This window comes from Aptenodytes patagonicus, chromosome 3, assembly GCF_965638725.1.
Source record: "Aptenodytes patagonicus chromosome 3, bAptPat1.pri.cur, whole genome shotgun sequence".
NCBI lineage: Eukaryota > Metazoa > Chordata > Aves > Sphenisciformes > Spheniscidae > Aptenodytes > Aptenodytes patagonicus.
In genome coordinates this window covers 75,430,762-75,454,750 of record NC_134951.1, presented here as the reverse complement: position 1 = coordinate 75,454,750, position 23,989 = coordinate 75,430,762, and the positions used below count along the sequence as shown (strand labels likewise).

The following is a 23,989-nucleotide window of genomic DNA, read 5'->3' as shown; positions in this document are numbered from 1 at the left end:
AGGTGGGAGGAAGGTGCTGTGAGCTGCCCAGGACTGCATCAGGTGCAGAGGACCACCCTCTTTCCCCCTTTTTATACTGAGGAGCTGCCACGGGGGTGACTTCCACCCAAGACTTTTCAGTGAAATATTTGTATCTGGTTTCCCTAGCCCCTCACAAGGGAGGGTGTCTATGGCTTCCCAACTTTTTGGGAAAGGGTGAGAGTAGAGAAGGGAAGAGGAGTCTCTTTTATGACTTTTTTTTTAACCTTAAACTGAATTTGGCAACTCTGTAAATCTCCCTTAGAAAAGCAGCCCGCCTCCTGGAGGATTGCTCCCACTGCTTCAGTCCTCTTCTAAAAGAGTCTTGACAACCAAAAAGCAAAGAACATCAAGGGCTTTCCGAGCCTGTTGTGATTTATGGATTCATTTTCAACTTGGCAGCAAGAGCTGGACTCGAATGCATCTCCGCAGAGATACCAAATAGCAACAGCCTCCTACCCTGCCTGTGCGAAAGCTGCCTACTCCTTTCTGTTAGCAGCCCCTTCCCTCACCTCAAGAGCTGACAAAGCCAAAAAGAAATCCTCCTGCCTTGGCACGTGCAAAAGGCTCTGCAGCAGAGAGTCCTGCGTCCCAGATGGTTGTGCTGTGGTGAAATAACAGAAGTCTGTGCTTTCCGTGGGCTCTTGGCCAGCGGCAGAGTGCCTCTCAAGCAGGCAGTGACACAGCACTGCTGCTGAGCTGCCCTTCGAACAAAAGCTCCATGAGAAAAAACCCTCTGGTGAGCAGAAGAGCCAAGAGAAACCAAGTTCTGTTTAGCGCCAAAGCCTGATTTATTTTCTCAGACACTTTCTCAGCAGAATGCACATTCTATGTATTTTACTGAAAGATTGCCCAGTAAACAAGACAGAAATGAAAGAAAAATGTTATTGAACATCAAGAGAGGGTTTTGAACAACCACCAAATTCCTGAGCATCCTCAAAGGAAAAGGAGGAAAGCTTATGCACATATCTCCAGCAAGCCGAGGGCACTATATAAAGGCAGCGTGCCAATTTTCCTGTAGATTTTAAATGCTTTCTGTATTAAAATATGTAACGTACATTCCAGACATAAAAATAAATGTTGACATATACGGTTATATCCTGCTCCGTTGCTGTGTGTATATTTTCTGAATGCTGTCATCTGGGACTTGCTCCGTTTCAGTATGTGGAAGGTATTTTTCCACTCCGCATCGCGCTTTCTCTGCGAGGGTGTGTATGTGTACAGCAGTATATATGTGTGCAGCAGTAGCTGGGAAAGCTCTGGTACAGGTTGTTAGGCAAGCCAATGAGCCTGGCCTTGCATAGGCACAATATAGGCATTTAATCCACGACACGTCTCAGGTCGCTTCAATGTGTTAAGCGTGGTACGTGGCATATTTCAGCGCAACTAACGATGGCTGTAGAACTCGAGTACTTTTCAAAGCATTTCACAGGGCATTTAGCCCATGGTTTTGTTTTAATGGCATTTCTAATCTTTATGTAATATGCAGTGGATAAATTTATAAGCCGTTCTGGTGATCTAGTTATAATATATATATAATGACTATAATTAGTGGAAAATTCATGACATATGGAAAAAACTACCATGTTCTGTGAAGGTAAATCATACCTCCGAGCTCCAGATTAGAATTTCTTGGAGCCAACCACATGGCCATAAGAGACTGAACTGATAGAGTATGCTTATTTCCTGAAGACTCTTTAAACACCACCACCAAAAAAAAGCTGCTGATTGATAGTTTCCAGAGGGAAATGGGTCAAACTATTACCACTTTCAAAAATGCATCATGTGATAATGTCACTAAAGGTAAATTACTACTCCTTAGTCACCTTTTCAAAAGCAAGAGAATTCAGAGTTGTCAGTGAGGGCCATGTTTAATTCCTGCCTGGGACTAACATCACCGATTGCACTTCATATTTCAATACAGAAAGCATTTAAAATCTATAGGAAAATTGGCACGCTGCCTTTATATAGTGCCCTCGGCTTGCTGGAGAAGAACTTAACAGAGATACTGCAGGGTCAGAGAGTTTGTAAATCCCACCTGAATGTTGGACTTGATGAAGCACCAGTGCTAAGAGGAATGGGGAAAAAAAAAAAAAGAAATAAAAACAAACAAAAAAGAAAAGAGACCACGTTATTCAGAGCATAAAATGTTCTAGATGACCATTTTATAATGTGTTAAAGCATTTTTAAAACGTCATATTGACATACTTAAACTTTGGTATAATGCCAAAAACTTTCAGGATCAACCTTAATATTTGAATCATAACCTGAAGAATTCAGTGGAATAATGCAGAGATTAGCAGCTTTACAGCTTACTGAAAATCCTACATGTCCTAACAGAACACAGTTTAGATGTTTGTAGTCATAAATCAGCTGTATAATTGCATTATGGGACCGCATTTGGTAATTAAGGGTTAACAATAGTTTTCTTGTTCGATACAACAGAGACACTTTAAAGCCTTCCCCCCCCGCCCCCCCCTCCCCCCTTTGGTATCATCTGTGTTAATTCAAAACCAAAGAAACAACCCTGAACCCTCAGTCCACATCGGGATTTATATTGAAGATGACTTCCCTGATTTGACTTATATTGTGTGTGATCCCTGAGAAATGTACCTGCAGCTATCTTCAAGTGCTCTGGAATATCTCCGCCACCTCTGCTAGTGATTCTGTGGGTTCACAGCAATGGTTTATAAACACGAGATGTGTCTTTGAAAGCTAGAAGGCAATAATACAGACCCGAAGATGCCTTCTAGCAGAGAGCACAGGTCAGGTGAATAGGCCAAATTACTTTTATGATATGCTAGCTGAGCAAGTAGTCACAGAGGGTCTACGGAGAGCTTGTTACTAGGACCCATGGAGTATGGATCTTTTACGGTAGTTGAAGAGTAGGTTAAGGCTTTAAAAACATATCTAGTGTTTCAAGGCATTAATGAAGTTCTATGCCATCCTGAAACCAGTCACTAGTGAGGTTCAAATGCTGACAGCCCAGTTACCCCGAGCCCTCCCATTCACTTCCATGGGAGGTGAATGAGATCCCTCTGCAGCGAGCAGCAGCCTTTGCCTTGACCTGATGCCCCACGCAACGTAGCTGGTTGATGCTTAGACTTGTGCTCCTGGAACAGCTATAACCCTTGCCATAAAGCCCTTTAATAACACTTCATTAAGCCTCAGCTTTGCGCCCCAGGACTTGTGCTTGTTGGGAAAGGTTTGATCTGGAGGCTTCACAAGTTTCTGTGTCTTTGAATCAGTAAAGTCAAGCTAGCGATATCCTTGATATCAGGGTACAAAGCCATGATGTGGTTCACCTCGCCGTAAGGGAAAAGGGAGCACAGCTCCCTGTGTATATTTGCTTGCTGGGCAGAAGGTGGCCTTGCAGCTGGGGTGGGCCAGTAGTCACCGTAACAAGCATCAGGATAAGCATGGGCTTTCTGGAAGAAGCCCAGCCTGTTACTGGAGTCTAACAGAAAGGGCTGCCGTGGAGGCTGGCTGGGGAAACAGTGCTGCTGCTGCAGCTGATGCTCGCTGTACAAGTGAAGCGGGTCAGGGGGAAGAGCTGTGGGCTGCGGCAAAACATGGTGCTGAGTCTCCAGGACCTGTTTGTGCTGGGCACCATCAGGGATACAGCAGCTTCTCTGACCCATCCCGTGCATGCCGCAGCACTCCTGAGGCCAGCTGTGGTCTGGGCGCATCCTGCCCTGTGCAGGCGGGAGCACCGCTTGCTGGAAAGGACATCCCGGTAGGCAGGTGTGGTCCAAGCTACGGGGGTGATGAAGCAAGTATGGGCTGTGCCTGAGGTCACTGCAGTGATGAGGGCTGTCCGTCACCTCTCTGTCTTGAGAGGTATGTACGGAGCGATTGTAACTGTACGTGTTGTCACTGATGGACAGCGCTGACATCTTCTCCAGGAGCAGCTGGTCTCGCAGGGGCTCTGGCTGTAGCAACCGCTGGTCCAGCCCCAGGTCAGCGCCAGGGCCGCCAGCCCAGGCACCGGATGGCTGCTCACGACAGCTTCCCCGGGACCATGCTGGGTAGCAGGAAGCCCCTGCGCAGCCGCTGGCTTCTCGCAGTGTTTCTGTGCAGGCGTCAGGCGGTGCAGGCTCTCCTCTGGTCCTGTACAGCGAGTGGTTACGCTGCTCCTCCTCTTTCCCCAGGCTTAACGAGACCTTTATTTTGGCCCTGAGCTCATCAGCAACCGAGAGCTGAGCTTGATGTGGTCTCTCCGGGTGGTAAAATTTGCATTTATTGCCATAGGTGCATTTTTTACCTGAAAGAGTAAAAAAACAAACAGGAGGTTGTCGCTAGCACCCATGTCGATTAACGTACTCAACACCTCCCCAGCACTGTGCATTCGCATGGGTGGGGTGAGGACAAACAGTGAAGAGGGGAAGTGCTGTTTTCCAATTCGGTACTTTTGACCCCAGATTTAAATAGTGCTGACCTAAATAGCAGGGTGAAGCAGCAGGGAAAGGAAGTTTCTGCTATTTTAGAAGTGTCTGAAATTCATTTATGTTCCGGTTGCTGCACTCAGTGGGCTGGGAGACCTGCTGTTACAAAGGGTTGCTTTAAAAAATGGTATAGAGATTTATCTCTGAGAAACCGCCACATTACTGGGAAGCTGTTTTTTGGGGGGAGAGCATTGGGATGGCCTTTCCCGAGTGCTGTAATGAAAGTCCACCCTGCAATGTGAAAGGTGTGTGCAGGCTGCTGGGGGGTCAGCACAGCCACGGTGCCTGGTTTGGGTGCTGCACGCAGGCAAGGATGGGGGAGCCAGAAACAGCTGCTGCCTTTGCTGAGGCTGAAGCCACTTAAGCAGGAGGGGAAAAAAGCATCACCCTGGCCAAAAACTCTACCACACAAAGCACCAAGTAGGACAGCACGTGGCAACGGCGCTTGCCCTTAGCCGAAGGAAAGCACTGCTAGGAAGCAAGGGGCAGGAGGAAGAGGGGTGACAGTTCACACGGAGAGAAACCCACCATAGGGGCAAGGCTGCCATTTTGGTTCGGGAAGCACTGGCTTTTTGCTGAGGAAGTTACTAAGAGTGGGTCCATGCCGGCCTAACGGGTCATCAGGAGGCATAAACCTGAAAAAGGAAAAAGTCACAGGGGTAACAAAACTACCTTGAGCTTTTGGAGCTAAAGTGCCATCACAACTTGTGGCACAAGCTTAGGGCAGAAAATCCTTGTGATCCTTTTGTAGCCTGGCCTTCAGGAGTCAGGTGCCTTCCTGCCTGCCAAGCCAATACTTCAGCTTCATGTAGTTTTTTTCCTAATAACTTAAACCAACTGGGAATAGATGGCAGCTTGGCGTAGCTCTGGCTGGCCAGCAGCCCCAGCCGTTACAGCATCGCTTCCTTTTTCTCTGGAGCAGCAAAAGCAGCAAACTCTTCTGTGGTCCCAGCACTGCGATCCTTACCGGCAGCTCTCTTCTACAGCAAACTCACTTTTCTCTTACTAAATACTTGTAGGAGAATGAGGTTTAAAAAGCCGGCGGTTAATTCAGAGCTACAGCTGATCACGCACGTGGTGTGGCAAACAAGCCCAGCCTTTTTCAAGGGTTCAGTAAAGGCTTCCTGCTACAAGGCCTGCAGAAATGCTCAGATAAAACTGTTTATTCTTCTATGCCAGTACCTGAATGTGATGCTTCAGGAAGAAAACTAATTAGCATCTTTGGACTTGTTTGCCAATGACTCTGCACCGCACCCACCCGTGGAACAACTCTGTCAGATGAAGGGAGTCGCGGGTGGGAGGGGAAGGGAATTTGTTCATCTGCACCCACCCGTGCACCACCAGGAATTTGTTCATCTGCATAATGGGACTGAAACCTCCAACTTCAGGCTGTGGTTTTTGAGAGGTTCCCAAAGCTGTGCAAGGAGGTCCCACTGAAACGAGCTTCAGAGTAGCAGCTAGAGTTTCTGAGGGAAGGGTTCTGAAAAGGTCTGGCAATCCCTACAAAATAGGAAGGAAATTATCATATGAATATTTGTAACCCATAAGTAACTAGGGAAGAAGCCTGATGGTAGTTGGAGATAATGGACTGGCGCTTCAAGAAATACAGTATGCTGATGTTCAGCGACTGCATTTCTGTGAACAACGCTACAGGGAAACTGAAACCCAGTGCCAAGCACTCCCATCCAATTTTGGTGGTGGGAGAGTCAAGTCTCCATCCTGACCCACGGAAAGTGCCGCTGCGTGAGGCGGCTTCTCCGCTTGCACTCCTCCATGCACACTGGATGTCTCCATGTGCATTTCCCCAGCCAAAGTGACTGCTGAACACCTCTGCTAGTAGGAAACTTAGACAAGGTTAGTACGTACAGACTGAGGGGCATACAGCTCAGCCTCACGGGCATAGTGCAAGTGCCTTAATGAAAACCTTCCCCAAAGGGGATGGCTAAGAGGGCAGAGAGATCAGCTTCTCATCTCTCTTCTAGAAACTTATTAGAAAAGCACAGGAAAAAGGGCTGTTCTGCCTTGTAGGGGAATTAAAAATACTGCCAGATAGCCAGCCTCCTCTCGCTGATTTCTGTTATCCTGCTATGAAATAGAAATGCAAAGATACCAGGCCTTGGATAACGTCCCAGTTTGGATTGGAAATAAGCAAAGATGGTCACTAATGTTGCCTTTCAAATAGAGAAGTCCACTGAAGAGTGACACAGGGTGTTTAAGACCAAAGCTGAGGGAGCAGGAACTAAAGAAATGAGACAAGAGAAGTTGTGGTAAATTCCCTTCAGAAAAAGGCTCGCATAATCTGCTACTGGTGGGAGGTGCGTTGATGTTGGAGCTGACTTGGCCCATAAAGTTTAAATTAAAGATTGCTTAACAACAGCTGTCTCTTACCTGTTACTGACAAAAGAGTACATGAGTAGTCGCTGCTCAATAAACCATTTCCACTCGGGGTTTTCATTCTGGAGATCCCGATAATGGTCATTGGAAACAATGACTCCGTCTTTCTCATAAGCAACTTTCACTATATAGCGATCATCGTAGCAAACTACCCTCTTGCCTTTCACCTTCCGGGATGGGGTGTACACAAGGATCGATTGCCTTTCAAGCTCTTCAAGAATGTGCTGATCTGGTGGGGTGGTTGGCAGAAATAGAAGGGGAAAAGAATAAAAATCAAAAAACTAATCAATTAATAATGACCAGGTCTCAATCGTGTGCTAGAAACCTACAGGAATCTAAAGATGTTCCAGCACTTTAGGCAACTTAAAACAGTGTGATTTTCAGATGCACTGATATCTGGTGGTTATTTGGCAACTTGAAAATTAGGTCTTTTACAAAAACATCTAATCTTAAAATTGGAGATACCTTTTTTAATATTTAAGTCTTATCCACAGAAGGATGGCTTGAATTCTACATCAGAGATTTGCTGAATCCCTGTAGTTCCCTTTTTACCCCACTAGATGCTAGAAGGCTCATAACCAGCCCTGGTATGAGTCTTACTGGGAGATAAAATGTGCCTCAAAACAAACAAACAAACAAATAAACAAACAAACAAACTAACTTCTTTTGCTGCTGTTGAGGACACTCTGGCTTCTTGTCATTCCTGCTGCACAGAAAGGCAGATCCCTAGCTGCCTCATCTGCAGCTGCAGATGCCAAACTGCTGGCACAAATCTGGCAGATCTATTTCCATACAAACTAGATCTCGCCACCCTCCACAGACTTCAGATGGTGCGTTTCCTTCTCCTGGAAGAGGAACCCATGTAGCTCCTGTATCAGTGTAATAGGCTAACAGATAATAGTCACGCAGTAGTGAACGCTTCGGATACTGCCGCCTTTGGATAATGTCTGAAACGATGTTGTCGTCTCCTGGCTGGCCTTAAAAGCTCTGCAGAGTCGTTGCGAGCTGACAAACTCATTGTTTCTTTAACTCAGCTGGCAGCCACATGTGCTTCTAAAGCAGAAGGCTCAAAGCAGTGTAACAAAGCCTTGTGTGAGTTTTAGCTGCTAGCCAGGAGTGTGCGGCAAGAAGTTAATGACTAATTTAAGTGATGGAAACCTGATACACAACTTGCACTGTGCTTGTCTTTACAGGGCAAAACCGTACTGGACTCTTCACACCCCCTGCCTCCAAACTGCACCTAACGGTTGCCAAATTATGTCCAGGACGGTGACTTACCTGCAATTGGACTGTCTTGTCGAGGGGGCTCCTTTCTCCACAGTGGGACAAAAACCTTAATGTACTTGTGCCCCCTTTCTCGAAACCAATCCACTGCCAGCTGGATCCCCCAGCAGGAGAATACCTCTTTGTTTCCATGGCTATAAAAAAAAAGGAGGAGGATGGTGAGGCAAAGCTTTCAAGAAGCTTAGAGTTCTCTTTGACTGAGCCAGTAATGAAAAAGCAAAACAAACAGCTTTTGTGTCATTCACCAGTTTCCAAGAAAACAACCTGGCAGGGTGTCCTGGTTGGACAGATCCAAACACCTCCTCCAGCGGAACCAGAAACTCGTTATCTAAAGCAGTTCGGATACTTAAAAACAGAGGTCTCCTATTCCCCATTTCTAGGACCTGCCTGCTACCCAAGCCCATTGCTTCCATCTGTATCTGGATGGACTTGGGTCCTAAAGTACCAGCAAGATCTTAGGCTGTGTCAGACTCTTCATGTGCCTTGTCTGATAATGGTTTGAGGAGTGAGAGTTTCTTCCAGCACAAGCAGAAACCCACGAGGTTCTCCTATGAGAAATAAAATGTGGGAATTTTCCTCTCTGGTAACAGTGACATTAGGGATTTTAATGTCTGAAGCAGCTGCAAGTGTGATTGCAGATCATTCCACTGCTGGCCTCTTTTGGAAACAGGAGTCAAACTGTGGGGGAAGGAAAACTGTAAGAGGCAGGATGGGAATATGGAGAACTTAACCCAGGACACCAAAAAAGGGACAAGACCTCAGTGGAGATGGCCACAGGCACCTCCGTCCCATCTTTATCTTGCCCTAGTTGGTGGATTTTGTCTTCATTGCACAGAGAGGTAGCAAAGCCCTAGGACAGGCGCTGTAGAGGATGCAGGCAAGGCGGGTTCTGGAGAATTATCAATACTCAGAGCAAGACACAGAAAACAACCTCAAGAAAAATAATTAGGGGTGATATCCTTCCTAAGTTTCTCCCCCCACTATTGAAAGTTCTTACTGCTTGTCATTCTCTTATCTGAAATTTGACTACAGTGCAGTGCACGTGTAAAGGAAGGTAATTTGTTAACTACCTCTGCACAAGGAAACAAAAATAAACTCTACACAAAGTCCTAAAATGCATAAACGCCCTCACAGTATCTACAGAAACCTCATCCTTGTACTTTGAGCTTTCTGGATAATATCACCACAGTCTCACTCAGGCTTTCACCTCTGCAAAACATACTTGTAATTGGCTCTCTCGGTTACTACACCTACCTGCAGTGACAGACCCGTCAAGGACGATGCCGCAGTCTTAAATGCCTCTCTCCCCACCATCCCCCAGGAATTCAAGTCTAGGTTCTGCCTACATCAGCCTCATAATCAAAGCTGCATCTTACACCTAATAAAAGTTTCAGTGCTGAAATGGTGACCACAAATGAAAAATAGTGCAGTTTGGAGGAAGAAACCCAGTTGTTTATTAATAGCTACCCAGGCAATAGGAAGTCTTAAAAAAAACCCCAAAACACCAATAATAAATGATCTGAAGTGCTCGACACATCTAATCTCCATTCTAGAGCAACTGTTTTGTTTTGTTTTAAAGGATAGGATCTACCCAGGATAGGTATAATGTCACCTGGACAGGTGAATTGGAAGCGCAGGTGACTTTTTCAGATAACTGCCTTCAAAAGGAAGTCTAGGTACATCTTTAATGCCACGACTCAAAGAAAGTTCAACAACAGCCTGCTTTAACGTTGACTACTCATATATATAACCTTGTCAGCTTTAGGAAAGTAGTTCTAGATGTACCCCCAGTGCAGAAGGTAAAGCACTCAAGCACAAGTGATTCGGCCAAAAGGACAAGCAGAACAAGCGAGAAGAGGCACCTGGAACTGCTTCTCAGCATTATCACTTAATCCAGTTGCTGCTACATTGCTACAGCCAAACCTGGGGAACGTGTATCTAAAATAGCATATACACGCATGGTGCGCTGCAGTGCCAACACAACCGAACACCAATGTCTGCTGTGCAACGGCACAGGGGCTTTAAAATTTTACATTCTCCCTGCGTGGTGAATTTGTGTTGCCTGACAACAGATTGGCTCCTGTCAGTCACCTTTCCCACCCACCCCCGTAGTCCGTGGACCATAACTGATCTGCCGTATCTCAGTCCCATCTCTCTCTCCCTTCTGCCAGCACCAGGGTACACTGCACTTGGGTCACAGATCAGCAGGGCCCATCTCTCGGAAACTGAAGCAGCAATTTGGCCTCGCTGTGACTCCGGCAATTAATCCATACTTAGCATGCAGTGGTTCCTTTTTAAATTGTACAATTCCAACCCCTTTGAGAAGAAGTTTAGTTAAAACAACTCCTTTTGAAAACTGCGAATGGAATAATTTGGAATAATTCCAAATGGAATTTGACCCATCTCCACCTGGTCGTGACACAACATCAGCCACAGCTGTCGCAGAGGGGAGAGAGCCTAACGCAGGACTCCGCTAGCCTAGGAAAAGGCCTCTGTACCTATCACAGCTTAAAAACTGGGTGTAAGTGCAAGCACGAGACTAGACAGCTTCTTCGGTGTGCAGTGAATAGGGTTATGACAGTTCCCTTTTCATGTTAACACAAGTCCATTTATTTTTTTCCACTAGCCTTGCTAAACCATCCTGCCTGTTTCCCACGGATAGGCTGGCAGACGGCTAAGTTGTTCATTACATCTGATGGAAATGCAAAGTGTACTGAGACACTTGACTAGTGAGACTGGCTGAAGGCATTCAATTTCTATGGATAGGCCAATTGATGATTGGAGACCGCCAACTCACTCACTTGCTTTATTACCCTGGGGCATATACATCCTTTTCAAAACCCTGCAGCCCGCAATGGGCCCTCAACGCCATCTCTGAAATTCTCCAGAAACACCAATCCTAAGACAGAAATACAAATGCTCAAGACGCTTTTCTCCACACAGGCAACTGCCTTTCCAAGCTTCAACTTTCTGACAGCTTCACCCCTAAACTGCTGCTTCTCTGGCACTTTTATGGTTGTTGGTGTTGATGATGATGAAGTTTTCCCAGCAAGGAAACCTAACATCCCTTTTCCCTGACTTCTGCAAACAGCCCTTCTCTGTCTGACAGCAGCAAACCAGAAAAATTAAAGCAAGGATACCAAAAGCACTCACCAAGCCCGTCCCATTAGCCAAAGTAAATGCCATTCAGCACCGCTTTGGAAAGGCATCCAGGAGAGGAAAGCAGCTCCTTCCAGGCTGCTTTGGTTCAGTACAAACTGAACTGACAAGCTCAATAGTCTTCTCCATCATCCAAGTAGTCTTTAACTTTGTCAAGACAGAGGTTGGGGATGGCTGAGAAGAGCTGTAAACCCCCTGCCTTTCTAAAAATCAAAAGTACTTCACATTCCTCTAATTCCTTTTAGGTGAGAAACGAGGAATCCACAGCAGAACACCAGCCTTCAATAATCTAGCAGGCAAACATCTCTCGGACTCACATTTGGGAAATTATTCTATGAAAAGATTTAAATTTTACATGCCAGAAGCACGTGTGGCTTCTTGAAAACCCATTTAGGTGGGCACATGGTCTAGGAAAGCAATATGACACGCTAGCTCAAGCCATTTGCTGCGCATACCCGTAACGACATTTATTTTAAATAATCTCTGTCTATCAAGCTCCCGTGCGCAGGCTGGCGCAGCGGGATGATCTCGGAGCTTTCCCAGAGTACTCCAAGCTCAAAACACGCACTATCTCATTAGCCACCAACCTACTCTGGGCCTCCTGGTCAGTGGCAAGGGTGCATCTTCTGCCATCTTGGAAACAACGCTGTTCTCTGCCTTGTCCACCTCTGCCTGCTGTAAAAAAGCCCTGGTAAATTGGTGAGGACAAGGTTGTGCCAGGAGAATGAAGCACATGGCCAGTCAGGGGTAGTATTGCCCCTAACACGATGAAAGGGTAGGTGCTCAGCTCAGCTGCTCTGCCTGAATGGGTGCTCATTTCTTTTGCAGAAAGGCAAGAAGGACACCCTAAGGAGGGTCTAGGGTGAAAACGCAAATGGGGGCAGGAGAACCTAACACCTGGCTACCAAGCTCATGGCTCAGCCAAGGCTAAGGGATTTTGCTCCGTTGTGTATTTCTCACTCCTCGTGAGCTGCCCTGACCGAGGAACCCCTCATTTTTGGATGGGATTTTTCCCTTCATACAGAAGATGGCATGATTTTCTTAGTCTCCAGCTGCTCTGGTTGTGCTTGTCCCCTTTGCCCTCTAACCAGAGGGGATGTGGTCTCATCTCACCTCACATAGAATCATAGAATAGAAACACAGAATCATTAAGGTTGGAAAAGACCTCTAAGATCACTGAGTCCAACCATCGACCCAACACCACCATGCCCACTAAACCAAAAGACACACCAAAGCTAACCAAAGGAAGAAGCCCTCCTCTGCCCTGTCCCAACCTGCAAGGACGGGCTTGGCCATGCTGAGCGGGAAGGGAAGTTAACAGGGAAAACCGGTGGGTAGCCAGTGCGTCCCGGACACCCGACTGCCGGGGCCTTTGGCCGTTCGTATTGCTCAGGTAAACAGAGGCCAACCCACGACTGTCTTTGGACTTCCCATCCACATGGACGTGGCGGGTTCCCCATCAGTAAGAGTGCTTTCACAGTGTCAGGGCACTGCTTAGGAAATGTAATTGGCCAGGATGGGTTGCTATGACATTTCCCAGAAACAGAATTAATTAAGGAGGAAATGAGACTATTTAGTACAAGTCAACTATCAATTCCCTTATATTTCCATAAAAATGAAGCCAAACCAAAAACCAACAAAATATACAAGCCGGGAACATTGTTGGGGTTTGCTTGCAAGTCAAAACAGTACAACTGTGAAGTTGTTAGGAACCACAGCCACCCGTCTTTATTTTCCCTCACCTTCTTAGGTTAGTTGGGCTGTTCTGTCTATCTGGTCATCAGTTTTTCCTGGAAACATCTCAGCATATAGATTTAGAAATCCTAGGTACCCATTTGAAAAGGCACATAAACATCAATGGTGAACTAAAAGGGAGAGCGAGCTGCTGAATCATACTGCCATAAACAGTAGTGGTTAGCTAGATGGTGGCTTATGAAAGGTCAAAATGCAGAGCGAGCCAGTGATTGCATTTGGCATGCGTATTTATGGTCCCTAGAAGCTGTGCCTCAGCCAAAGAACAGGAATAAGCACTGGTTCATACATTATACATCAAATACATCAATGCACCTCTCACCTGAAGAAAAAACATACTTCAAGCCATCAGCTTTAAAATTCAAAAGCTTCAGAGGAAGACAGATCCCTTTTAGGAAACAGAGCTTACCTCATTGCAACATTGCTGCCATCGATCACAATGGGTCTCAAATGATCAGAAGAATCACTTTCATCTTCTCCAAGCCACTTCGACCCTGGTGAAGCGCTACATGAGCCACGGGCAATAAGTTTTAGTGGGGAAGGCTGAGCCTGGCTCTCCAGAGCTTGAGGTTTGCTCCCCATCCGAATCAGCTCTTTCAGCACATCATCCTCCAGGGCCTCTTGGCCCAGGTTCTCCAGCACTTTGCAGATATCCTGCTTACCATAGCCCAGCTTGCAGAAAAAATCCAGCTTGCTCTGGTGCACTTCCACCTCTGCTGTAGAAACTTTTCTGGTGCGTGGTGGCACTGGCTTGCTAGAAAGTGAACTGGCCAGTGCCATCTTAGCAGGCATTTACGTTCCTTTAAACCCAGTGCTCCTGTCTTCCCAGCCTCATCCAACAGGCATCAGCTTTAGGTGGGGGAAAGATTAGAGACAACAAAATTCAAGCGTTAAGGAAAAACGTGCAATCTCAGTTATTTGCCTAGTGCACAGCAAAGAGACTATCTGACCAGCTGTCTTCTCTTTGAAGAGACTGTCCAGTCTTCTCTCAGCGTTAAAGCATTTCTCTGGTCCACTCTTATTTATAAAAGCACTGGAGTGTCCCACGCAATGTTTGTCACTCTCCAGGCGTTATGTCAGACAGGTGTCATCGTACTTCACGAGCTATGCAAGCCCGTCTCTACACAGACACGCTGTATGCGTAAGTTTGTTCTTCAGACTTATCTCACAGGAAATGATATAAAGCACGGTGTAACCGGGGATTTTCAACTCGCTCAGTGTGGTTTGTGAGCCACAGATTAAAATCTGTCGAATATTGTTAGATGAGCTCAGATGCCATAGCAACTTAACAAGCATAGCAAATTTCATCGAGTGATTTAAGGAAACGTGTTGTTTGCAGAGTAGCTGGGAACTCTGAACATTTTTTTATAGTTTTGTCTTTCCTAGTATGTGTCCATGTGTGTATACACAGACATACCTTACGAAATTCTGTCACTCATCTGTTCCGATGATGCCTGACTTACTCTTTTCCTGTTATTTGCTATTTCAGTGAGGGCTTTTATGTTCAGAGAAGCGGCTTGTTTTTTGAAGGCTGTCGGGGCAGTGGTTGGAAGCAGGCAATCTGAAAAGCGGTTTCAATTTCACTTGTATTTATTGTCAAGAGAAACAATTCAGAAATGAGTGTGCAGAAGTAGCAGAAAGCTACTTCAAGCTTCTCCAGAACTGCACTATTTACATTTCTGGTCTACCCAGTAAATGAAGGTGATGGGCAGCATACGCAGGCATACCCAGAGCTGCTTCAGCCTAATAAGTGTGACAAGAGCAGGACATACATGGTGACTACTCGTCCATCAAGCCAAACGTCTTTGGTCACTGTTGGCATGCTTGCACTGAAGCTTCTCTCACCACATCTCTGCACTTATTGGTGCTACCTGGATAAAAGCTGTGAGTGGTTCACCTACCCACGTGTAGGACGTAAGGGCGGCCCTCTTCCCTTCACTAATTGCAGCCAGCAAATGATGCAGAATTAACTGACCAAACAACTACCTCCATGACGAGCCCAGAGCCATAACCACATCGCACCCACCGGCTCCCCTTCCCAGCCCGCCCTGCACACCGCTGGCCCACTGGCCACTCCCTGCCCAGCAGTGGGCCACTCCAGGAGCTCAGAAGCCAAAACCATCTGGAGGAAGGCACGGAGGGACTGGAGACTGGGAGATGGGAGAGGAGCATGAGTGCAGCTCCTCCCCAAGGCATTGAGGGCTCCCTGGGCTATGGGGAAGAAATCCCCATTGGGTTCAGTTAATTTAAAACCGATTAGTTCAGCAGGAAAACCTGATAATTAGTTAATAACCCACCTCATACAACTTTCACCTTTACTTTTCTATGTAGCCTTATAACTTTCAGGTATTCTTCTGTGGAAGAAATCTGGCACTCTGTTAAAAGTGACAAATAGCATCAGTGAAATGAAAAACACCTTAAGTATGTCATATACATAAGGGGAAAGCAGTGACCGTCTGTATTTTTCCATCTAAACCAAAGTGTTGCTGATTTTAGCCAGTGGGCTTGAGTGTTTTTCCTCACAGCGCAATCTACAAGTGTAACCGTTTTTACATCTAATCCTTGTTTTTAATTCATGGACTGAAGATGAAAAGGAATTTGCCTGCTTTTTCATTACTGAAATGATTTTTCAGCTTTGAAGTAGCTACTCTCTGAACTGAAATCCCTTAATGTATCTTTGTACCCGGACAGAGCTGAAGCTGTGACAGCTGGGCTAGCGCTGTAGCAAACCCTGCTTCCAGGTGTGCAGTCAGTGACTCCAAACACTTAACATGTACTACTTGGGTTTTTTTGATGTCTAGATTATTTTAATAAATTACTGTAAATGAAAAACTTTAGTTGCTATCTGTCCTCAGGTTGAAAAGAAAATATTTAATACATATTTTAATAGCCATCACTATTATTTTTAAACCTGTACTTCTATCTATTCTGACGCTTTTTTTTTTATATATGTATCAGACCATTTTTCCACATTAGCATCACATTGTGTTGTGTGTATGTTTGTCCTGGATTTCATCAGAAAGTAGGTTCAATTGAATCCAGAATTTTACCAGACAGCTTTCCAGCTGCAGAGGGTGCAGAGGCCACGTCTGTTTTGCAGCGTGCACCTCACAGCCCCCAGCAGCAGCAGCACACGCGAGGATGTGCTGGATGAAGGCTGCTCACCGCATCACTTTTCCAGCTCCATCCCAGGAAGCCCTGAGCCCGTGGTCCGCATCTGCACCCTTTGCATCCTGGCACGCAGAGGCAGCATTTTGCAAGGCTTGGCCCTTTTGTACACCCTTCGGCTTGGTGAGCTGGGGCAACGCATGGGAAACGCTGAGCTCTGGGTTGCTGCCTGGGGTTGATACGATGAAGTATCAGCCATCACCAGCAACATGCTAGTTCTGCAAAGTGAACCACTGGATTTCTGCTGCAGTTTGGCCAAATATTAAAAAGGAGTAATATTGTGACTGCAGGGTTTTCACCACAGGGAGAACAAGTTTGAAACCCTGAGATAAAAGCCTTGGTCACAGCCAACACTAAGGTGACCCTTCTAAAAAGAGAATTAAAGGATAATAAAATCACTAGCTTACAAGTTAGTAAACAGCCAGTAGCATGCCCAAGTCCAACAGGTCAGTTGGGTGCTTATAACCAGCACAAAAACATATGACAAGAAGAGAAATTGTGCATCACAGAGTCCAGCTTTTGCTATCACAGACAAACAGGTTGTGAAATCCCATTTATAAACTTTATGACCTTTGTTTTCAAACTACTTAGATTTCCTGCTGCCGCTTTCCCCCCTCACCTCAGCAGACCCTGTTGGGAAGCTGCTCTTGTTTTCCCTCCACTGAGAGCCAAAGTCTTCTCATTTCCTGGCTAAATTTATCCACAGGTAGTTGTGTGCCCATCCTATGCTCTAGCTTAAAAAGCACCCCTCTCTGTCTGCGGTGTTGTGCCCCCTCTTGCATACCCACACGCACGCACAGAGGGACCGGCTTTAGTGACATTTCCAAAATTCTATTTTAATCTTAACAGTTTAGCTATAAAAAAGAATTACATTTGACCAAAAAATTGAGAGACCTGCCAAGGTCTTCTGTCTTTTTTATCTTTTGACAGATTTGGAAAATTAGAAAATAATAATTTGAAATTTTTGTAAAAACTTTCCAAAAAAATATTGGTTGTAGTCTAATTCCTCAGCTTGAACAGCATTGAAGAATGGATTTTGCCTAGTCCTTCCACCAGACATTTGCTCCACTCGCGAACAGTCAGAGCAGGACCAGGTGGCCCACAGGTGTGTGTTTAAGCAGCACCTCCAGTGGCCTCAGGCCACAGAACCACAATAAGGACCAGCTTGACACAGAGGGAGCTGGGGCTCATCAAAGCCCCCACCAAAGCCCCGTCCTGCCCAAGCAGGCGCAGAGGGGACACGGCCCCAGCCGGACCTGGCATTGGTCAAGGCAGAGCAGGTTTGGGCCTTCTTTAAACTAGACGTGCATGCTGAGTAACACCAGGAGCGCAGCAACAGCTCCCTGCCACATTCGTGTTCCCCCTCACACCTTAGGTCTGGGCCACTTCTTCTTCCTTGTCTGTCCCTGAGGATCACACCACAAACTGCCTCAGCCTGCCAGCCCGTTTGAGCCCTTCCATGAGCTGTTTCTCTGAAAGAAGATGGGCTGCTTTGCTTTCAGAAAAATAAGAATTTTTACTTTCACAAATTAGAGATGCACATAAACTCTTAATAACAAGACCAGTCACTTCTTGTCTTGATGACCAAGAAAAGATTTGCCTTTTTCTTCCCCCCCTTCCCCGCTGCGTTTGCCAAAACCAACAAAAGCAAACACCCCAGAGAGCGAGCCATACTCACAGGTAGCCCCGCTTGCTCTCTGCCTTACCTGACAGCTGCGATTGCGTCCCACCATTTGCGAGCCAGAAGCTGGATTCAGAGCAGTACTGGGCTCACAAGGAAGTTGTCAGCCTGTATTTAGAGGCTTTATGGCAAGGCTGATGTCAACTGAGAGCAAACAAGTGCAGTGAGCAGGTTAGAGCTCATTCTATAGGAAGGTTTTACTTCCTCATTTGGCTGGCCGAGCTCTCATTTAACTCTACAGGTTGATAAACTCTCACTTCATTTTTCAAAAGGCAAAAAAAGAAAAAAAAAGCGGTTCCCAACACATCTCTGTTCTGAGTCACAGGCAAAGATTAGTCAAACCCACTCTGGCAGGGATCCACAACACTGGGCAGTAAGAAAATGGCATATGAATTCTGGGGCACGTGAAAAGTTTTCCACCAGGAATGCTTTACCAAGTTATTTCAGCCTCATTCCCCTTACGTCTGTCAAATTTCTGACCTTCAGGGACACATGGAAAAAAAACATTTTAAAAAATCAACATTTTGCTTAGCACCTGATATTGCAAAGCCTCATTCAAACACCTTCACATCTGAGGGAACCTGCTCTGGGAGACTACAGTAAAATATCAAAACCCAAACCCAACCCCCTAACCTACTAGTGCCTCGATTGAAAGACTACTTCAGAGACATGCATCCCGTCCACGGCAAAGACCGACAGGCACTTCCCAATAGAAACCTGAGGTTTTCCTCTGCTTGTTCTTTACCTTGCTGCAAACAAACATGCCCCAAATCCACTTTTAGGTAGCAGGAAGGGTTGGAGACTCAAGGTGGGGTTAACCTCTGGGACCCTTTGGATGCTGCAGGCAGCTCTGCAGGAGCAGTGCCCTCTGCCCACAGGGCCAGGGAGGGTGGGGGTACCCCGCTGCAGAAGGAGAGCACCTCTGCCACTGTCGCAAAGTGACACGACAGAGCAGGGATGCCCTTTGCTGGACAGAAATTCCCCCCCTACTTGCATACTTTGTGGGAGGAAGCAAGGGCGGCCAAACCCTTTGTAGTGGCATCCTGTTTAATCCAAAGACTGGTTGCTGGTAAGCAAGCCTCGCCACCGCTTCCCAGCCGGTTCCAGCTGATGGTTATGCCTTTGCATTGCACCCAGGCTCCCGGGAACTCTTTGGGACCCAGGCTGCCCTGCTGCTGTGCAAAGCAGTGCCCAGGCAGTCACAGGATGAAATGGCAGCACACCGCCTCATCTATCCCGCCTCTGGCACAAAGCTTCCTCTGATCCACAAAGGTCTGGCTGGGCGGGTTAGTGGCTACAGAAATAGGAAAGTGTTCCTAAGGTCACAACTAAAGAAACATGTTAGTTTTCTGCTGCCCGGAACAGCTGTAAGAGCAGAATACCCAGAGCCTTTGACTCCACATCCCTAGAGCAGAAGGGTCTTCTTTGCTCCATTTAAACTTGCAGAATGCCACATACCTCATCATAAGACCACCACGGAGCAGTACTATTGGAAAAGAAAGAGAAAATTGCGTTATTTATAATCCAGGAAGGCAACAGAGCAAAGCATACAACATTGCATAGTATCGTTTTAACTCCTACTTCCCAGTAAAACCTTTTTTTTACTACGTAAATAAGAACAAACCAGATCTTCTAAAAAGAAACAAGAAGAAAATCAGGTAAGAGAATTTTGCACTCGTCTTTCATTTGTAATGAAATTACTAAACCCATCTACTGTAAAAAGCCATGAGCAAAAGACTTCAACATCATTCAAATCGTAGTCAGCCAGGAAGACCCTTACCCAGTTCCTGAAATCTGTTAAGGGCCTTTACCTAGGTGATCACTAGTTGAGAGACAGAAGACCATGCGAAATAAAGGATGATAGTTGATTTTTCAGATGGTCTCAAACCCTTTCGCTCACCAGCGCAGATAAACATTTGAGCGCCCAAGGCTGTGGTTGCCTTTCTCTGCTGTGCTCCCTTGCGCTGACAAGCACGAGTTTTCCCAGCGCAAAGATTTATTGCTGCTCAATGGCGTTGCTATGGTCAAGAGGGAAAGAGCTGCAGTGGGAGAAGCTTTCAGAGGGGAAGATCCCCCCACTAATGAATGTTCCTATGTTGAGCTGAAGACTGAGGTTTTACTGGTTTGTGAAACAACTAGACCTTCACCAGAAAGAATCATTACCAACCTCAAAGCAAGACAGCCTTGTTGTGGCAGCTCCTGGAGGCTACGGAGAGGACCAAGCATGACTTTCAAGGAGGCTCCCTGTGCAAAACCACTTTCCTGATGGTGTTAAGACTTTCTTATGGAAAAAACCAGTCTCTTGAAACTGGTAGTGTGGAACACCACAGGTGTTTTGGTCTACACACCCCAGTGAGCTATTTGCTTTGCTAAAGGAAACAGTCATTTATCGTGTCAGCACCAGAGAAAAGCGTTATTACTGTCTTCCTCATCTGAAAAAGTACACCTGCTGGGAACATCAAACAAGCGTAGGTGGCCGTAGTATCACAGTGAAAATTCTTTAGCCCCTAACCAGCAGAAGACAGTCAGGATAAAGCAGGTGCTTAATCAAATGCAGGTCTATTGCCAGGAATATTTTAAATACTTCCTGGAACTAATACATTCCCCATCCTGCCTCAAGCAAGAATATCTCCCTACTGCCTTCTACAAGGCTTGGGTCAGACCCTCAAGCCATACTCCCTCAATTCAATCTCCTGGTTCACCAAGAACGACAAGTCACTGTTACACAGTATGAGCTATGCTCCCAATTTTAAATATGATTTTCACACACTATTGGGCAAAGTCTAGACATTTTCTGCCAGTGAAATTCTCTCCCTGTTGGAGACACTCGGACTTGGAGACAGGTGTTCACCCAAAAAATTTACATCACTAACTTAACAGCTCCTGCTAGACTGTCAAATCAGTTACTGATGGTCAATCCTGTATTCAGGCTGGTGAAGAGCCGGTATCTTTGGAAGAGGTATTTTTACATACTTGCCAAAATGACCACCTTTCCTCCCTCCCCAAAACTACGCCACAGTAGCGAGCGCTCCATCTGACCACAGAACAGGGAGAACAGAGAAGAACTGATCTCAATAGTACAGCCAATGGTAACTTCTTTTGTTTCTTGGAAAATTACAATCCCATCTTAAGATCTGATGTAGCAGGATCCCAACTTGGTTTTGCCTAAAATATCTATTTTTCCTCTGCCTTTTATGTAAAAAGATACTATTACTCAAGTGTTTTCCACTGGGCTTATAATAAAAAGTACCTTTTACAATCAGAAAGTCCCAAACAAGTTTCAAGTTCAAAAGTCTACTGCTGTTCAGCTGAAGATTTCAGAAAGCTCTTGGAACCGTCTTTCAGTTTCAATGATTTATCATATGCTTGGAAGACCTAAACCTTAATACGGTTTACTGCTGCCTTTTAACATAGCTACCGTGTTTAGATGCTACTGTCTTGCTCACTGAGAAAAAGCACATTCTGTCAGTAACCAGACCAAGAGCTTTAGACAAAACTACTACCCTGTAGCAAGTATTTACATAATTCTTAGTGTAATTTAACGTTTTTCAAATTGCTTATACTGTCCTTACGTATGCAACAGGTGACTGATAGAATAGGATTGACATTATCCGTGCTCTAGGAAGCTTACAAGCAAAACCTGTAATCCTGTTGCCAATAACATACAAGATTTATATGAAAAAATCAGGCTATAGGAAGGGGAGGTGAACAAAGGTAAGAGCCGCAACAGATTCAGAAATGCTTCTGAACTTCTTGAAAATTTTGAATGTAACTTCTTAAATGTGCAACTAAAAATGTTTGTCCAAATAACTAGCGGGGAGTGGGACGGGGGGCGTGTGTGCTTTGTTTTGGTTTTTTGTTTAGGTGGGGTTGGGGGGGGGGTTGACAAGTGGAAGGAAGCAGGTACAGCTTTACCTACAGAGAGTAAAGATTCTTGGCAGCCCAGAACCTGGGACACATGGCACGCTCTTCCATCCATGCATGGTAGTATGCAGATCAACTCTTTCAGCACACATCCCAAAGGAAGAGCAAACACACCAAGGCATTGTGCCAAAATGGGATTTTGATGAAGAATGCTTACGTGTTGCCAGCTCCCTAACCCACCCAGAGCACAACCCGGGTTTATGCTCAGGGAGTTTCATAAACACACTAATGATCTTTGAGAAAAGAAAAACAGGAAGCCGTCAGCAAGAAGGCCGACAGTCATCAGGCAGAGCACACACCAGGATGAACGCAGGGTTATCATGAATGTTTTTGGGTAGGCACTTATCACGTCGCCCATGCTGGAACACCAACCACCTGTATATGATCCTTACGCCACTTCTACTGACTTGTCTGACGTCCATGGGATTGAAAAGAGATCTCTGTTGCAAAACCCTAGCCTCTCTCACTTGCCTTTAGTGCTTTAAGACCAGACCCCATTCATAACATGGTTTTGGTCAAGTCCACCTCAAGCCTACAAAGAGCTAGAGAGAACTAAAGGAAGTGCACTGCATGACTACAAAATAGGTCTCTAACTTCCTCTTATCCAGAGACTACAACAGTATACAGAGTCTACATCGTATTTTTAAGTTGTTACAGAGAAGGGAGTCCAACAGAAAACTATAAGGAGCTGATTTTTAAGCTTTTAACCTCTGAACAAAGAACCTAAAGCATGGAGAGTTCCCCTTCAAACAGGCCTCAGCTAAGTCGAAGTTTAGAAGCTGATGTTTCCGCTGCGACATTTTAAATGTTATTCTCAATATTAGAGGAAGGTGGGGGGTTTTGTTCAGTTTTGTTTAACTACCACAAGCACCAAAGGTCAATACTGAAACTGAGGTTGGAGACAGCACTGATGAAAAGGAAATGAGGATGGGGAAGTGTGAACTCTAGAATAAAACAAGTCAACTCTTCAACTCCCAGATAATAAAAAGTCCTGTCCACTCCAACACCTCTGGCAGGACAGGAACAGCAGGGAATGTTTGTGGTTTCAGCTGACCATACAGCTCACTCCTGTCATTTCCAGAAGAACCACATGTACACAACCGTAACTTCCCGATGACTGTAGCAGTACATCCCATCCGAGTGCCCAGCACTTCATGTGTGTACCGGGGGAACTGCGATCCCTCCACAGTGTCAGCAGAGTAGCCCAGAAATTCAGTCTTATTTAGCAGTACCTGGAATTAAGTACCTACCTCCAAATAGGGAGCTTTTATGCTGTCACCTCATTTTTGAACATCCACATTTTCAAGTTTTAGCTTAAAAATATAAACAGGTAATTTCATCCATCTGAAGATACTGGATACATTTTTAAAAGCACTAAGGCATATTGAAATCAGAAACTTGAAACCTTTTGGATGTATTTATTTTTTAACCCTTTATTCTGAAGACTCTTTGGCCACCTACGCAAATTGATTATTTACTTCCATACACTACTCTCATAAACGTTCAGTTCTTTACCTGTTGTGAGCACATTCACCAGAAATAGGGTGTTTGTTTTTAAACGTGAAGTTCGGTAAGTCCCACAGGTGGTTGGAGGCTCGCTGAAGCCTGGGAATGTCTTCATGCTGTTGAATCACTTTTATCACCTCTCCCATAGGAGGACCTCTGGTGTTCAGCAGGAATCCAGCTTCTTCTCAAGAATGGAAGTTTTTTTTCCCTTTCTATGACTGCCATTTCCTAAAAGCAGCAAGAACTTAAGTGCTTTAGCATCTCCACTTCCTTGTCAAATTTGGCCAATGTTTTTTGCATGTTAAAAATGTGCCGTGGAAAAGAAGAACTGAGGGCAGTATGGCAGTGCAAACCTTGTTTCTTTAACAAAGCAGGCTAAAAGTAGGAAGAGCTAGAGAAAACCTACTGCCTCAGCAGCACTACCCCAAATGCATCATATCCTGGTCTAGTACAGTTCTTTGGAGTCTTCTTATGCCCAGACCGAAGGCAGAAACTTTCTTGATGGGAACAGTGAGCAGTCCTCAGGCCCAGGGCCCCCGGACAGACTCCCAAGAGTAGGCTTCCTGTTTACTTCTCCGGGACAGCGGGCCCCGCACTCTTGCTCAGGCCCTGCAAGGACTGCACAGGCCCCTGCAAGTCCCCAGTGGCTTAGAAACGT

General features: G+C 45.7%; 1 protein-coding gene across 1 annotated transcript; it reads right to left on the bottom strand.

Moving 5' to 3' along the window:
- Positions 1-3,239: 3,239 nt before the first annotated feature.
- ZC3H12D (zinc finger CCCH-type containing 12D) lies at positions 3,240-13,844 on the bottom strand. Its single transcript, XM_076335521.1, has 5 exons — positions 13,462-13,844; positions 8,136-8,275; positions 6,852-7,086; positions 4,992-5,098; positions 3,240-4,282 (listed from the first exon to the last, which is right to left on the bottom strand). The coding sequence occupies exons 1-5, from the start codon at positions 13,842-13,844 to the stop codon at positions 3,240-3,242; spliced, it is 1,908 nt and encodes a 635-aa protein (XP_076191636.1).
- Between the last annotated feature and the right edge of the window lie 10,145 nt (positions 13,845-23,989).

Coding starts and splice junctions, on each gene's coding strand:
- ZC3H12D (XM_076335521.1), bottom strand. CDS start 13,844: ATGCCTGCTAAGATGGCACTGGCCAGTTCACTTTCTAGCAAGCCAGTG. Junction 8,276..13,461: donor GGCAGCAATGTTGCAATGAG/GTAAGCTCTGTT, acceptor TTTTTTTTATAG/CCATGGAAACAAAGAGGTAT. Junction 4,283..4,991: donor ATGGCAGCCTTGCCCCTATG/GTGGGTTTCTCT, acceptor TTACTCTTTCAG/GTAAAAAATGCACCTATGGC.